Source organism: Pseudopodoces humilis, chromosome 7 (assembly GCF_049639895.1).
Source record: "Pseudopodoces humilis isolate 2021_Gansu_Grassland_sample_001 chromosome 7, ASM4963989v1, whole genome shotgun sequence".
Classification (NCBI taxonomy): domain Eukaryota; kingdom Metazoa; phylum Chordata; class Aves; order Passeriformes; family Paridae; genus Pseudopodoces; species Pseudopodoces humilis.
The window spans coordinates 16,386,051-16,402,060 of NC_142206.1; the positions used below are offsets into that span (position 1 = coordinate 16,386,051).

Consider the following 16,010-nt stretch of genomic DNA (forward strand, 5'->3'; position numbering starts at 1 on the left):
GACACCCCCACCCCCCTCCCCTAAAGCAGCCACATGCCATGCATCCTGCTGCCGGAGTGCTCCCACCCCTACCTGCACTGGGATTTGCTCCGTGCCAGCAGGATCTGTGACCTCACACACAGGATTTATCCCCTTTCCATTCATCCCCTCACGACCAGAGCCCGTTTTTCCCCACAACATTGCATCACCACCACCTCCCCTTGTTAATTCCGGTTGTCCCCACGCACTCCTGCCACACTTGTTTTAGTTTTTCACCCAGATCCATAGCGGTGAACCCGCAAACAAGGCTGCAGCGAGTCCCCGCTGCAAAGGTCTCTGTAGGTGACACTGGGGAGAGCAGGGCCGAGCATCCCCTCCTGATGCTCGGGGAAGCCGCTCGGCCGGGGCCCAGGAGATGCCCTTCTCCAGCGGGGCGCTACCAGGATGCTCCAAGCAGGAGGTGACGTCCCAGTGGGGGGGACACGAGGAGAAGAGCTGAGACACGGAGGAGCTCTCCTGCGTTTAGCATGTTCGGGGGGAGAGAGGGGGCTGCAGGTTGACCTTCCCATCCCCTAAGTCCCCCTCTGCCCATCCCTAGCCCATGGGTGCCCCCCTCCCCGCCCTCCCCTCCTCCTTCAACTCCAGCGCCGAGGAAGCCGAGCCGGAGGCAGTGCTGAGCCGGATATGCAGCGACTCCCCGCATCCCTCCTTGTGAGTATCCCTCGCTCCTCCTGATGCCTTCGGAGGAGACCGATGGACGGACGGACGGGCAGCCAGAGGTGGACTAGTCTCTCCTATTTGCAAAGCTAGGGTGGAGGGGAACTTCTTCTAATATCCCCTTCCCCATCCATCCTCGCCTCCTCCTCTTCCTCCACCTCCCCAGACACGATAGCATTAAAAAAAAAAAAAAAAAAAAAAAAGGGGGGGGGTGTGGAATTGGAAACCTGCTGGCAGGTGGAAGGAACCGGGAAATGGAATCACATCTGGAATCCCACAAAGACTAGGACTCAGGGGAAAAAATGCCCCCCAAAATACCCACCCCGCTAAAGAAGGAGGGAGGGAGGGAGGGCGGAGGGGCGGGCTGCTCTGCCGCACCGGGAGACCCGCTCCGCCCGCAGCCGAGCCACCGGCTCCCATCCCGGCATGGGACAGAAAGGAGAAGGCCCCGACAGACGGACAGACAGAGAGGCGGGCGGGGAGGGCTGCGGGGGGGGCTGCAGCGCGGCCGGCTGGCAACTCCCTCGCAGCCCCCCCGGCGCCTCCCAAGTGTTTCTGTCTGCTTTTATTTGTCTCCTTTTTTAAAGAAAGATGCTTTCCCCAGTGGTGACTGGAAGGCGGGTCACGCAGGCCAGCGGGCAGCGGCGGGGGGAGGCCGTGGCCGAGGGGGAGGGATGCTGCCCGCTCCTCTGCCCCCGCCGCGGGGCCGGGGCCGGCGGCTGCTCCGCGCCGAGGCGGCGGCGTCGTGGTCCCCGGGTGTAGCGGTGCTCCCTCCTCCCTCTCCTGCCTGCCCTACTCTCCTCCCTCTCTCCTCTGCCCACTCCCTCACTCCTCTCCCTGCTCTTTCCTCGGTCTCCCGGTCCCTCTCTGTCTCTCCCGCCTTCCCCCCACGTCTCCCCTTCTCTGCTCCTTGCCCCCTTTCTCTTCTCCCCCTGCCCCCGGCCTTTCCACCCCCTCACCCCCATTTTTCACGGTGGGGGGGGCTTTTCGCTTTGCCAGGGCAGAGCGCGGTGACGCCGCGGCAGCCACCACGGAGAGGACACAGGACCCCCCCTTGGGCCCGCCATGCCCCTTTGAGGGGGTGGCCTGGACCCCGAGACCCCCGCAAGGCCCCCCGCAGGGCTGCTTCGCCTGCATCGCCAAGCCCCCAGCTCTCCGGCAAGCTTCACCCGTCCTGTCTCCTTCTTCTGCCGTTTATCTCATGGAGAGCAAGAGCTGCAAAGGGGACAGCCTGCGGCCAGCGGTCCCGTGCAAGCACTCGGTGGAGAAGAAGACGATGACCAACCCCACCACTGTCATCGAAATCTACCCTGACACCACCGAGGTGAATGACTACTATCTCTGGTCCATCTTCAACTTTGTATACCTCAACTTCTGCTGCCTCGGCTTCATCGCCTTGGCCTATTCATTGAAAGTGAGTACTGAGCGCGAGGCTCGGGGTAGGGGGTGACCAGGCAGGGGGGGAAGCATCTGGGGGTTGTGCCTGATGTGAAACACATCTTTGCCACCCAAATGAGAGGCTGCAGACAATGGGGATGGGAAGAGCTGAGGAGCCTGGGATGTTACTTCAGGTGGGGAAGAGGTGCTTTCACTTGCTCCAAGCACCCTCGGAGGCTCCTCTGTACCGTGGTGGCAGGGTGACAGGCAGGCAGCACGGGGCTGGTTTGGCTCATGCTGCACCTGCAGGCACGCCGGCACTATGTCCCTTATTTGGGATCCTGGCTGTTAGAGATCATCAGCATGGGAGCCAGCAGCACTGGATGGTCAGGCAGGAACAGTAAGAAGCAGCCAGCCAGGATCAGCCATCAGCTGTGAAGTTGCAGGGGGTAAGAAGCTTACAAAGTGCAGGGCAATCCTGCCTGTTTCTTGCCCTCTCTGTAGTTAAAACACCCGAGCTCGTGGCCAGCTTCCCCCACCCCAAGCCCTAAAAATCCAAAAACAAGCCCTGGAGACCTGCCAGCATCATGGGAATGGTGAGGAGGTGGAAGAGAGTGCAGGGGGCTTCCCACAGTGCTGGGCTGGGGGGGATACAGAGCTGTGTTGTTGGAGAGGGTGATGGCGTGGAGCACAGCCCATGGTGGGAATGGGACCAGGTTATTATTCCTGATAGCTGCAGGGGAGAGCAGCCTGGCAGGAATGGTGCCTGGCAAACAGGCAGCCCCTTGGCAGCTGCCAGGAGAGAGGGGCCTGGGCTGCCCTCCCCTTCCCTGCCTGCCAGATGCAAAACTAACTGAATGGATGTGCAGAGAGCCCGGGGCGGCTGGGTGGCCTGGAGAGGAGCTGGCTGATTTGTTTTGGCAGGCAGCATTTAGAGGAAGGCCAGGGTGCAGACGGGCTTCGTCACAGAAGCAGATCAATTAACCCCATACAGCTCCTGTGAGCTGGACTGTGAGCACCCAGCACTGCAAGGAGGCTGCTCCCAACACTGCCAGGGTCTCCATCAGAAAGGCTCAGGGACAAGTCTGCAGCCCCATGTCCTGGGCTCACCCAGCACTGGATTTGTGGTGCCTGCCTCGGTTTCTCATTCCCTGAGATGGGAGACGAGCTCTCATCCATTGCCTGTGCAGGAGGCTCTGCTGCTGCCTGGGTGAGGCACTTAATAACTTAAATCATCCTGGGACGAAGCATCATCACAAGCAAAGGGTAAATCCAGTCAGTAGCAGGCTAAGGGAGCAAGTCCCTTAATACCCCCCACACCTTGATCCAACAAGGGAAGAAAAAACTGGCTTCCTCCATATTTTTTTAAGCCCTTCCTTGTCTGTATTTGTCTTTAACAACTGACATCTTTCCCGTGGAAGAGGCTACCATGAGTATCTGGGTTCCTTGCTGCTGCAGCAGTGAGGGCAGGACAGCCTGAGAACAAGGCTGACCCATCCCCTGGTGAAAGGATAGTGTCTGCCACCTGCAAAGTTTTTAGAGGCTGGACCCTTCGCTATCCTTAACATGGGGTGGAAGGAAGGGCAAAAGCCCAGAGTAACCCAGGCCCTTGCACCAGAACAGAGGTGTGGGCTCAGCATCTGTCTGCAGAGATCTAGAGGACATAAACTTAAGCATGAAAAAAAGAGGCAGTGGTGAGGAGAGGCAAATGGGAAAATTTGCTCCAAATCAGAGAAAGGAGAATAGAAGATGGCTGTCTTCTATTCCAAAAACCAGCCTTGGCTTTTGGGCTGAGAAGGCGGTAGCTGATGGGATGTAACCACGGTACCCAAACAGAGGTAACGCTGAGCGGGTAGAAATAACTCTGCTCTGGTTTTGGAGCTCCCCAGTGGCTGTGACTCCGTGGCAAGGGGAAAATAGAAACAAAATGTCCCTCAGAGGCAGAGGACAGAGCTAGCAAGTGGCTGAAGGGATGCCGAGTGCTCTCACAAAGTGCTATTGGGATGGGTGGTGAGAAGCAGTGCAGATGCTGGGGCAGTAGCAGGTCTGTCCAGGGGAAGACTGGGATGTTCAGAAAGGCAGCTGTGTTCCTTACCCACAGCTACTGCAGGGATCTTCACAACACCCTAGCCAGGCTGGGTGTTACGGTTATTTCTCCAGAAGCATGTTTTCTTTTCTTTTACCATCAATAATGTTTTTCACGACGTTCAGAGAAAACAGGAGCAAGAAATGCCCTGAGGACAGATACCCCTTTAAACAGACTTCTGTTGTTTCTCTGCAATTAAATGTAAGGACATTTGAGCAGTTGGCACTTAAGTCCAGCCTTTCTAGAATGTCTGTGCTCTGTGGGGACTGACTAAGGTGCTGTAGGAAGGAGAAGAGTGAAGCTGCACCTTCCTCTCCCTGAGCCTCTTCTGGGACACCTGACAGCAGAGCCCTCAGCCAGTGGAACACAGGTTTCCTCAAGGACCATCAGTGCACTGATGCCATTAAGCTGTTCCTGGGTTACAGCTTTTACACTTCCTTTAAATAACTGAAACATCTAGCACTTTCAGGAATTATCGTTTTCATTATCAGAAATAGCATTTTCAATTCCCTGTCATAAAGGTCACCTGCTTCTGACAGATTCATACTGTTAATAAAGCAGTATCTCCTTTGTGACCCAAGTCCATGAGATGTTTCAGTGTGTATCTTAGCACACCCTAGCATTTCCTCTGGTTTCAGCAGCATAATGCCCACACTGGAAGACAGATATATCCTTGGTACACTTGAATATTACTGTGAAGCTGTCTCCTTCCTCATGCCCTATTTTATTGGTTCCAGCCACATCTGGGAAAACAGGCATGTCTGCCTGGCCTTTTGCATGCTAGCTACACCCTTCTAGATTTCTTTCTGCGGGCAAATGCTATTTCATGGTGACAACAATTTACTAAAAAATGTCAAAAATCCTCACCCCAGCACCAAAGAATTTGTGAAGAAAGAAACACATGAAGTCAGGTGAGGGCAGAAACTATGACATACAAGGCAGGTTCTGTGTGTGACAGACATCAGAGCCAAGCACTCTGAACAGGAGTGTGGCAGCATCCCTCATCTTTATTTACCCCCATAGCAGGCCAGATCCTCAGCAAACACAGCTTGCTGGGCTGCAACGGGGTCACACAACTCATGGATCCCTCCAGGGGTCATTTCTAGCATCTCAGGCTTCTCAAGGTCAGCCTCCCGGAGTGCAAGCAAGGCACTTGCATCTAATCATGTGTGCTGGATGCTGGGGGAGAAGAGTTCAACAGCAGGACCAGGGAAGTTAGAAATCCTAAAGTAACCCTAATCCCAGCCCAGCACAGATAAAAGTATCACTCCAACAGCAACGCTTTGGATTCAGTTGGTTTTGATCAGAAGCAAGTGTTGTGGTCTGATATTCAGCAGCTCCCTCCCTTCCCCTTTCCCAGCTCCAAGTGGTAATGAATGATGCATCAGTGCCTGGTGGCAGGAGATCTCACTTCAGTTGTTCAGAGGTTTGTCTCTGGAGACTGTCGGGGTGAGCCAAGTCCTTCTCTGTACCCATTGTGCCATGAGGCGATAGATCAGAGGAGCTGGGATCTGAGATGAGCCGCAGTATGGATGCCTCGCTGTGCCTCTGTAGAGATGAAGGTGCCAAGGAGCCTTGCTGGCTTTTTAAGCAGCCCACAGCATTGCTTGCAGAGTTTTCTTGCCCCTTGAGGTCATGGAAATATGCCAGGCTCTCTTGCCTGCTCTCTGCCCAGCCCCTAGCACACAGCTGTGGGCATGACTGTTTGCCTTCCCCTCTTGCCACATGTTGATCTTCCTTGTTTCGAGTGGAAGCAGACCAGCACGAATCCACAGCTATTTGTTAACCCTGAGAAGCTGCCGCACCCAGCCTCTCAGGCAGGCTCTCATCCTGCTTTTCGGAAGGAGCAATGGTTTACGGACGTGGGTGAAATGCAGGGGTGACAGTCCCGTGACGCCAGTGCCAGTGTGGTGGAGGCACGTGGGCTGGAGAGCTCTTGAGCAATTCACAGAGCAAATAAATCCAAGGATCGCCTCCAGAGCTCCTTCTGTGCAGAGACATGGAGCTCTGCATAGAAATGGGTTTACTGACAACCAGCTGTGGACTTCCAGGCTGCCTTAAAAACAGCCTCATTAGACTTGTTATCAACAAGCCATTTGTCTCCTTCTGCAAGCTGAGGCAGCACTTTTTACTAGAGCAGCAAGTTTGCTGCTCCCAAAAATGAGAGGGGCTGAGCCTCAGGGCAGACAGAGGGGAGGTGACTGCTGGGAGAAGGAGTGGGGTGGTAGGATTCAAGGGGAGCACTTGGAGAGAAAGCAAAACCCCAAGGAAACAACATGCAGAGAGGATGGTGATGAGAGGGAGGAGAGAAAGAACCCTTGGGCACTGGCATGCTGGAGGTGTGGGAGGACACAGTGAGATGGAGAAATTTGAAGACAAGGTGAGCAGCACGGAGGCAAGTAGGGATGGATGGATGGATGGATGGATGGATGGATGGATGGATGGATGGATGGATGGATGGATGGATGGATGGAAAGGCCACACCACCTTTTGTTGATAGGAAGGGAGAGAAGAGAGGTTAGAGCACAAAAGCTGGCTCTGTTTCATGTAAAGATAGGCATGGAAGAAGAAAGAAATTGTGTAAGTTGCCAGCCTGGATCAGAGGTGAGCTCTGCCTTGTCCAGGAGGGGGATCTCCAGAAAGGCCACCACATAGTGCTTGGAGGTGCCCAGGGAAACCCCAGTCAGCAGATATAACTATCCTCACACCCCAGTCATCTCAGTGCAAAACAGGGCCAAAAATCCCCATCTAGTTTTAGGCAAAGTGAGGAGGGTCAAAGAGATGATGAGAAGAGCCTGTGACTAAGAAAACACCACACCTGGGTCTGGGGTAGGGGTTCAGCCTTGTGACCTTGAGGACCTGTTCCTCACCATGCTTCATCTCTCTGGCTATGGAAGGAATCAGCTTCCAGGGCTCCCAGAAGCTCGTGCACCAGCTGCCAGCACATGATGATGGTGGCCACAGGAGCATGAAAAGAGGAAAAGCTGAAGCTGGGCTATAAGAAAGACACCAGCATCTCCTTAAGGACAAAGCAGGGAAGGAGCTGGAACATTTATTAGAGCTCCTCCAGAGCCTGTCTCAGTTGCCACAGCAGGACATTAAAGGGAGACATCTGGAAGCATCTGGGGGTGCAAGGCTATGCCAGAGGAAGCAAGGCTGCCCTGGAGAGATATGTGAGGCTGGAGACATGAGTGGTTTGTAAGGAGAAACTTCTTTTCATTGTGCTTTTAGTCTACAAGGGCCCTTGCACATGTTTGGTGTTTAGAGGCTCCATTTCAGTATAAATGGTTATGGGCAATCAGGGATGATTTTCATGAGGGTGACCACTGAAGCCACGGGGTTGGCAGGATTGTGTGGGTGGAACCAGCTGGAGGTGCAGGGAGAGGAGGCAGCTGGGTGCCCTTTGGTAGGAGGCAGAGGTAGCCATCGCATCATCCTTTGGACCCAAACAACAGGAAAGAGGAGAGATGGGAGGAACAAAAATAAGGAACTGTGGGGAAATGGCGTCACTGGGGAGAGGGCAGCCCCAGGCACCCCTCACCACAGACGCTCAGCAGCAGCAGCATGACAAGAGCAGGGTGAAAGGAAGAGCCATGGGCAAATCAAGGAGAGGCGCTGCTGAAGTGTGTCATGGGAAAGGGCTAAAGCACCTGTCACGAGTGAAAGCTGGTGTCAGGTGGGAGATGGGCTGGGAGAGGCTGCTGGGAGCACTGGAGAAGGCTGAGCATGTAAATTAGGATTGTAGGGCGCCCCAGGGACAGGAGGAACAGGAGGTGAGGAGTAGGAGACAGCTCCTGGAGCCAAGAGGAACTGGCCCCACAAAGGTAAAGCGGCTTGGCTGAGGGAGGGTTGCAGAGCTCGGTGTGCCTGCCACGCCGGTCTGCTGGAGAAACCTCTGTCTGCCTGGCAAACACCGAGAGCAAACGCCAGCTTCCCTGCGGCACAGACTGGGTTACAGTGCAGGAAGGGGCAAAAGGCATTTGCTCCGTGTCGGTTTTGCCTGAGGCAGCTCCACCGCTGGGAAGAGGAAAGTGTGTGAGAGCTTCAAAGAGTCTGCTGGGAGCAGCAAGTGGGATTTCTGGCCTGAATCCAGCACCTCTGGGGCTTCTCACCAGCACGTGAGGAGGTGCCAAATGCCTGGTGCTGCTGAGCCCAGGGGTTTTGGGGAGGATGTTAAACTTACTGAATAATTTCAAATGTGAGTCATCCCGGACATTCAGCTGACACAGAAAGCATGTGGGATCCCAAGCTGCCGGCTTGATGACTTCCCAGAGATCATCTCCTCTGCTGAGAGCTCCAGCCAAGTGTGCCCCAAAGACACATGCAGTTTGTGACTATCCCCTCTTCACGATCCCAGAAGGATGCTGGGCTGAGCACTCCACAGCAGGGCAATGAGTAGATGGCTCCAGCTCCAGGCTCTAAGGAGCAGGGCACATCAGATGCTGAGGACATGGCATGGTTTGATTTAATACAAGTATGAAAAATAGGCTCATTCTTGCCTATGTGCCTACCAGCACCAGATCCTGTGGGTCTCATACCAACAGCAGCTTCCTTACACATGGTTCAGAAGATCAGGGTTTGCTTGTGCAGAGAGGTCCTCATTGGTGTGATGGAGGGCAGGAATGTTGCTTGAGGGCCTGAAATGCAGCTTTGGAGGGCCCATAAAGCAGCACAGCTCAGTGGAACAAGGGGTGCAGCAACCCTTCCCCATGTCCAGCAAAAGGCTTTCAGGACAGCCCTGTGAGTAAGCACAGCAGGAGGAAAAGAGAAGTCTGTAAGATGTGGCCTGAATCTGTTGCAGTGTCTTTTTGGAAAGCTCCTGATCGATAAAAGCCTTTTAATATTCCTCAGTCTGACTCTGGTGCTGGTTTTTGCAGCTTGCCACCCTCGTCCGGTGTCTGGCCAGCATTGCCTGGTGGGGCTCTCACTGCTGGTAGCAGGGCAGGTGAAGGGCTCACAGCCCCACTCCCCACAGCCCCCCACCCAAGAGAGAGCAGTGGGGCAGGCCCTGCCACACCCTGGGCACCTGCCTGGATACAGGAAATGGATGAGGTGTCCTGGTCCTTTTGTCCAGGTCCTTATGTTCATCCTTGTGGCTCCAGCTGCTTGAGTCTGCTGAGTGCTGGCTGAAGGGACACCCTGGGGACAGGGACATATCCCTGCTAGGAAACAGTGGAGTCTCACCCCTCCTCTGCTGGGATCCAGCTGCAGAGCTGCTGCTGGTGGACAGTGCCATCAGCTGCCTGGCACTGCCATCGCTGCCTGCCTGGCTGTGCTGTCACTGCCTGGCTGTGCCATCCGCTGCCTCGCAGTGCCATCTCTGCCTGCTCATAGCATCATTGCCTGGCTCTGCCATCTGCTGCCTTGCAGTGCCATCGTTTCCTTGCAGTGATATGTGCTGCCTGGCAGTGCCATCCACTGCCTGGTGATGCCACATGCTGCCTGGTAATGCCATTGCTGCCTGGCAGTGTCATCTGCTGCCTTGCAGTGCCATCTGCTGCCTGATAATGCTGTAGCTAGTACAACAGTAATGCCCACTAGTGGCATTGCTGCCTGGCAGTGCCATGCAGTGCCTGGCAGCCTGCAAGTGCTGGGGACAGGCCCGTGGCATGGATATGCACAATCATTACTCACTGCAGAGCTGTCCCAAGGAAAGCCCATAAAAGTCCCAGCCCACAGGATAATGAAGGGAGCAGACTGTGCTGTCAGAATAGAGAACTGCCTGTGGCAGAGATGCTACACAATCCGCATAAGACCTGCAAAAGGAAAGGAGCTCATTAACCCAGGACTACTTAATATGCTGGAGGTTCGTGCGCAGCCCTGGAGCTGCAGTAGGATGCCGTGCCAGGTTTCACCCGCTCGGGCCCTCAGTGCAGACGGAGGCACAGGGATGCACACCGAAACTGCAGCCAGCTTTCCTTCCCCCTCATGGGCTGGGTGAGCCGGAGCCTGGTGCCACAGGGCCACCTGTGACACGGTGGGAAGCATGCTGTAGTGCCTGGCATCTCAGTGCCTTTGTGCACCCTCAGGCTCCAAATGACACTGCCCCACCATGGGACCCTGGTTTGCCTAGTTGGTAACAGCAATGGGTCACTCTTTCAGGATTTTTCTGCTTCCAAGAATTTCCAGCCCACAGGTGCTTGGCTTCACAAGCTTAACCCATAGCAGAGATGGGGTGCAAACCCCACCTCAGGGTGTTTTATGGTACAGGCAACCACGTACAGGTGCACTGGGTTTTGTGGCTGTCGCTTGAAACAAGTTATGTCTTTCATACGTGTTGCAATTAGTTCATTTAATTATCTTTTTGTCTCAGGTCCGGGATAAGAAACTCCTCAATGACTTAAATGGAGCAGTTGAAGATGCCAAGACAGCCCGGCTTTTTAACATCACCAGCTCAGCCCTTGCCACCTTCTGTATCATCCTTATCTTCATCTTCCTGCGATACCCTCTCACTGACTACTGAGTGAGGCCAACAGCAGCTGCCGCCGCCAAAATGCCTCTACGCCAGAAGTGTCTGCAGTTTCTTGTAGCAAGGACACACAAAAAAACCAACCACCACACCTTGATTGCCAAAAGAAAAAGAAAAAAGGTCAATTAAATACATAAATAAAAGTTAAATTAGTTCATCAGCCCAGCTGAGCATACCCTTCTTGCCCTGAAATGGTATGTGAACAGCTGAAGGAAAAGGTCTCACTCTTACACATGTACAGGAAGAAAAATAGACCAAACAATATTTGGTTTATGGCCAACAAGCTGTGTGAAAAGAGCGTGCAAAGCCCAGAGCTACGCACACTTAGTAGCAGACAGCTGAGCTCTAGGGAGCAGTGGGGTCCTGTGGAGCTGGAGACACATACAGTGATGGATGGGGATCATGGCAGGGCTGGCTCACAACATATCAGGTGTGTTCAGACCGCCCCACTACCCCCAGCTTGTGGGGGTTTCTTTTCCTTTTTTCTCTTGAATTTCATCCACTGGTTCAACAACTCCCAACCCCTGGAGAGCTGAAGGTGTTAGGAAGTTCATGCTGGGGAGTCCCAAAGCCTCCAGAGAAACCCTGAAGTGTTAAAGGGCAGGTTTCTCCCTGGGATTTCCTAGCAGTGCTGAGAAGGAAGGCACCTTCTGGAGAACTCACCTAAGACACCTAAGTGGAGTGCTACTGTATTTCTCTAAACAGTCAATAAAAAGATACCTCTGATATGTGATGCTGCTGGGTTAATTCCTTCCTTAGCAGGGCTGGGCTCCTGGTCTTTATGGGCTGGTAAGAGAAAATGCTAATGTCACCAGCAGCTGCTCGGGAGAGATTTAAAGCAGGAGTGAGGGATGCTGCTGCAGGTCAGGGCCACGTGCAGCCGTGAAGGAGAGCACAGACCCAGATTTAAGAGCAGAGACCTCAGTGACTCCTTGATGGAAGATCTATGGCAAGCAGGCAAAGGCAGCCAAGCAGGCAGGGCCCCCCTCCCCTGCGAGGAGCAACACTGAAGAGAGAAATAAATTGCTGCAGTCTGAACCTGCTGCTACTGCAGCACTTCCCAGGGTCATTATGGAGAGCCAGATTTCGGAGATGATGTGCCTTTGCCACTGAAACAGACAGGAGCTCAGATCCCTGCCCAATAGCTGCCTGCAGCTGCCTGTCATGCTGCAAATCAACACACCCTGACTTGAAAACACCCATAAATTAATGACAAGACCAGGACTAAAATACAGCCTTATCAGCCCCTCTGACCCTTCATCTCATCTCATATGCCACAGCTGCGTCATCTTTTTCCAGCTGTAAGACGACCTCATGCCAAGGGGCACCAGTCACTGCAGACCAGCCATGGAGCTGGGAGAAGGCATCAGGACTCACCTTTGCACCCACCCTGAAAGCAGAGGTGAAGCAAGAGATGGGGAATGCAGACAGACTGTCATGGGACACTTCATCATCTGCTGAGTGCATGGTTAAATCAGCAGGCTGTCTCTGGGCTGTGCTCAGCGAGGGATGTGCCATAGTGAGATGTGGGCACAGATCATGAAAATGCTTCCCTGAAAGAATCAGAAGATGTCACCTCCTTCCTGCTCAGGTCTCCACACCTTCATCCTGTACTGGGCTTCATGTATCAGGGGAGCTTTGGACAGAAAGACCTGCAGTCCTCCCTGCTCCCGACTCACTGGAGAGCATTTCCACCCCAGGCCAGATCAGGGGTCTGTTTTGCAGCAAAGTTTTGGTTGGGAGTGCAATGTATGATGCCCCGAAAGTATCTCAGCCTTGAACAGCTCTATGATCACTCATTCAGAGATCAATACTCTTCCCAGCCTCTCTTGATTACTTATTGCTCCCTTCCCTGAGGGGTCACAGCCATCGGTGTTTCCATCCTAACATATGTAGGGGCTATAGCCAGTCCCCGTCCCAGGCTGAGGGAGGAGGTGGCCTGTCACGATGGCAATGCCCCCCAAAGAGGGTACAACCAAAATAACTCACATTGCAGCCTCCCTGAACTGGCAAATTATATCCCACTGGGACAGTGCTACCTTAGGCAAGACCCAGACCAGTCATCCCAGGACCCTCTGAGGCTAGGAGAGGCACAGAGATGAAGTTGTATCCCCTTTTCCTGTACCTGCACCAAGCTCACTTTGTCTGTGTCTGAGGCCTTGGCTTGGTATCCTTCCCCATCACACCTCTCAAGCTTTTCAGCTCAAACACAAGCGCAGCTGGGTGGGCTTGGGGGATAACTCAGACAGGGTCAGCCTATGTGTGGTGCCAGGGGTTCCAAGCTGCAGCTTTAGATCCCTGTGGGACCTACGGCATCTCTTGCAGTAATGAGTGCATTCCTTTCCATGAGCTGGGACTCATGTCAGCCACACTGCAAGTGCTTTGGCACTCAGAGACCATCCCCAACTCTAGGAAATCTTGCAGGGACAATGCCACCATCCCCATCTCCTGTGCTACACAGGAGAGAGCCACCCTGCTTGGCATGCAGGCATGGGGCTGCTCAGATAAAGGCAGAGCTGACACGAAACTGGAAGTGACCCAAAGCCAGCCTTTTCTACAAGTGTGACAAATGAGTTATCATCATCCCTTCCCCTGATGGACCATCTTATCTGCAGGAAAATGGATGCTGGTTTAATGAACCAGGGGGAATACTGAACTGACTCAGCAGCATTTTTTGAGCGTATAACCCATCGGGGATGGAGAAACAGGGTTATTATTAGTAGCCATCATATTTATTGTTTGTTTCACCTCCATGTTTTAGGAGGTGAAATCGCTGTGCTGCAGCAGGTTGGAGGTCCACCCAGACCAGCCACGGACAAGAACAGGGTAGCAAGAAGGATGCCTGGAGGATGGGATGACCGACCCCAGCACACGCTCAGCTCCACCACAGCCCTTGCCTTGGGTCCACCTGCCGTGGGGCAGCAAAACTCCTGTGCTCTCCCTTCCTCTCTCTTAGTGTCTCCATTAAAGGGGAGTCCCTCCAATCCCACAGCAGAAGGAAAGCACCCCCAAAATGGGGGAAATAAGGGGGATCTGTAGATTTCCAAACTTTTTGGGGAGAAAAAAATAATAATTTATTGATACATGGGTCTTCCAAGTGAAGCAGCATCAAGGTATTCAGCATTCATTTTTCATCTTGTCAGTGTCAGGGAACCCCAAATTGAGACAGCAGAACTACATCCCCATATACTGCCAGGCAAGTACATCCCAGATTGCACCAACTGTGCTGTTAAGCAAAAGAAAGGACTTTTTTCCTTCTGAGGGAACAAGGGAAAGAAAATCAGCAGCCAAATCCGACAGGTCCTCTAATTTTTTATTTTTTTATTATTTTTTTTTTAATTTGCAAGAAAATTCTGGAAGTTCGGGTTTTGCCAAGGCTGACACCCGCCGCGGCAGAAGGCAGGCTTTCAAGAGTTGCTTCTCTGCCTTTTCACTTCTGCCACTCACAGCGTCGCGCCGCGCTCTCCAAATCGCACTTTTTTTTTGGCTGCGAAGCCGCAGCCTCTGTTGCACTCCGCGGAGGGAAGGAAAACTGTGAGGAGGGGGTGGAAGAGAGGAACAGCCGAACGCAACTTGAGAAGCATCTTTTGAGATGGGGAAAAGCTGACGGTCACGTTGCCATTTAAAGATTTAATTGTATTCCTTCGGGAAACTGAGCCTGACAGCTTGATGAGGATTGCTTTTTGGTTTTTGTTTAGCTCGGTGGGGAGGGAGCGATCGTTCCCTGTTAGGCGACATTGTGCAATTGCGCCTAAAACACCTGTGCTGATTTTGTGTCCCTGGTAGCTGGAAGGCGCTTGGGGTGGGCCTGGGGAAAGGCCACCGAGGTCACCGTCCGGAGAGGAGATGCTTCGGGACGGCGCTGCGATGCCCCGGCTGCGGGGGGACCCTGAGGGCAGCGCCAGCACCCAGGGGATGTGGCGGGGGCAGGGAGCGGGGTGTCCGAGCCGAGCCGGGGCTGACAGGCTGCAGAAGGCAGGCAGAGGGCTCCCTCTCCCCGCCGCACGCCGCCGGCAGCGCACTGCCCATCGCCGCCGGGCGGGCCGGCAGCCGCGGCCGCTCTGCCCCCGGCCAGGAGCGCAGCGGGTCCATCCACGCTTCTCCCGGGCTCCCCGCCCAAGCCCCAGCACCGGGGAGCTGCGAGCCCCTACACAGGGCAAGCGCCGGCTTGTGCGAGAAGCAGCTGTGAAGCGAGGGTGGCTCCTAGAACCAGGCAGGAGCGGGTCCCCAGCCCTCCCTCCGCAGGGATGTGCCCCCCCGTGCCAGCGCCAGCCGGGACATGTGCGTCAGGCACATGTACACATATACCCTCCGCAGAGAAAGGTGGCTGGCAGCCAGGCAAGTGCGGGAGCAAACCTCGCCGTGCTTACGCAGGTCTCAGTGCTCACCGAGCCTCTGCCCCCGCTGCCATGCGGGGCTCGGGGATGCCACCTTTCCACAAATGCCACCAAGTCAGTTTGCAGGCAGCAGTGCATCGAGTCCTCGCTGGTGTGAACTGGTTTGGGTTTGGCAGGTAAACACGACTCCACAATTCTCCTTTATCTTTGGACTGACAGTAATAAACACGAGATGGAGCTCGTTCAGGTAAGGACCTCCCGGTCCAGTGTCGACACCTGCTGGTTCCCCTCCTGTGATGAGCTGCCAGGCGTGCAGGCAGAGCATGGTGAGTCAGGCCTGGAGCAGCCATCAGCCTGGATACCCAAATCAACAGTCAGAGAGAGATGCAAATGGCAACCTCTATTCTGCTATGGGGTGTGTAATCCTCCAGCAAAAGCCAGCTAAGCTGTAGCATCACAACCCTGCTTCCCAGGCACTCCGTGGGCCAGGACACAGAGTCACGCTGCCAGCAAGTAGCAACTCTCACCTCCCTTCCCAGATATGTACTGGCATCCTGTGTGACCTTACCAAAGCCCTTTCATCTCTGTTTTACCCTCCAACGCTGTCTTATGGGGAGATGGCTTCTCAGAGGAGGAACTGGGCAGCCTTGCTTAGAGCCACCAGGTTCTGGGACCTTGGCACTGTGGGTGTCCTGCGACAGGTACAACTGCAGCACTGCCCAGCTATGGCTGGCAAACCCAGGGGGAGAGCTGGACACTGATGGAGCTGCCTCTTCCCTCCTCTCCATCCCCTCATCCGTGTGCAGGGTGGACAGTGAAGAGCGCCTGGCTCTGCAGACAGACCATGGCGGTGCGCAGTCCTGCTCGGGGGAGGAGGGGCAGGCACAGATGGCAGCAGATGCTCTCATCAGTGAAAATGATTGAAGCAAAACAAAAAAAAAAACCCTAGCAACTGGTGAGCAGCCTAACAAAAAACAGCACAAGGGTACAGAGAAAGGGTCTGCACCTGACAGGTCCTGCCTTCTGGCCCAGGATAATGTTTTTC

General features: G+C 54.3%; 1 protein-coding gene across 2 annotated transcripts; it reads left to right on the plus strand.

The window, feature by feature from the left end:
- Positions 1–471: 471 nt before the first annotated feature.
- IFITM10 (interferon induced transmembrane protein 10) lies at positions 472–11,304 on the plus strand. 2 transcript variants are annotated; one of them, XM_005522352.2, is made up of 3 exons: positions 472–690; positions 1,696–2,110; positions 10,473–11,304. In XM_005522352.2, exons 1-3 carry the CDS (start codon positions 581–583, stop codon positions 10,620–10,622), a joined length of 675 nt encoding a protein of 224 aa, XP_005522409.1. In that variant the 5' UTR covers positions 472–580; the 3' UTR covers positions 10,623–11,304. The 2 variants fall into 2 exon arrangements, with proteins under 2 accessions (XP_005522409.1, XP_087913294.1); XM_088057168.1 differs by having other exon boundaries at positions 1,696–2,020.
- The last annotated feature ends 4,706 nt before the right edge of the window (positions 11,305–16,010 follow it).

Bases quoted from the DNA above. Each gene is read 5' to 3' on its own strand.
- IFITM10 (XM_005522352.2), top strand. From the start codon at position 581: ATGGGTGCCCCCCTCCCCGCCCTCCCCTCCTCCTTCAACTCCAGCGCC. The intron at 691-1,695 runs GTGAGTATCCCT...TCGCTTTGCCAG, and splicing joins GACTCCCCGCATCCCTCCTT to GGCAGAGCGCGGTGACGCCG. The intron at 2,111-10,472 runs GTGAGTACTGAG...TTTTTGTCTCAG, and splicing joins CCTTGGCCTATTCATTGAAA to GTCCGGGATAAGAAACTCCT.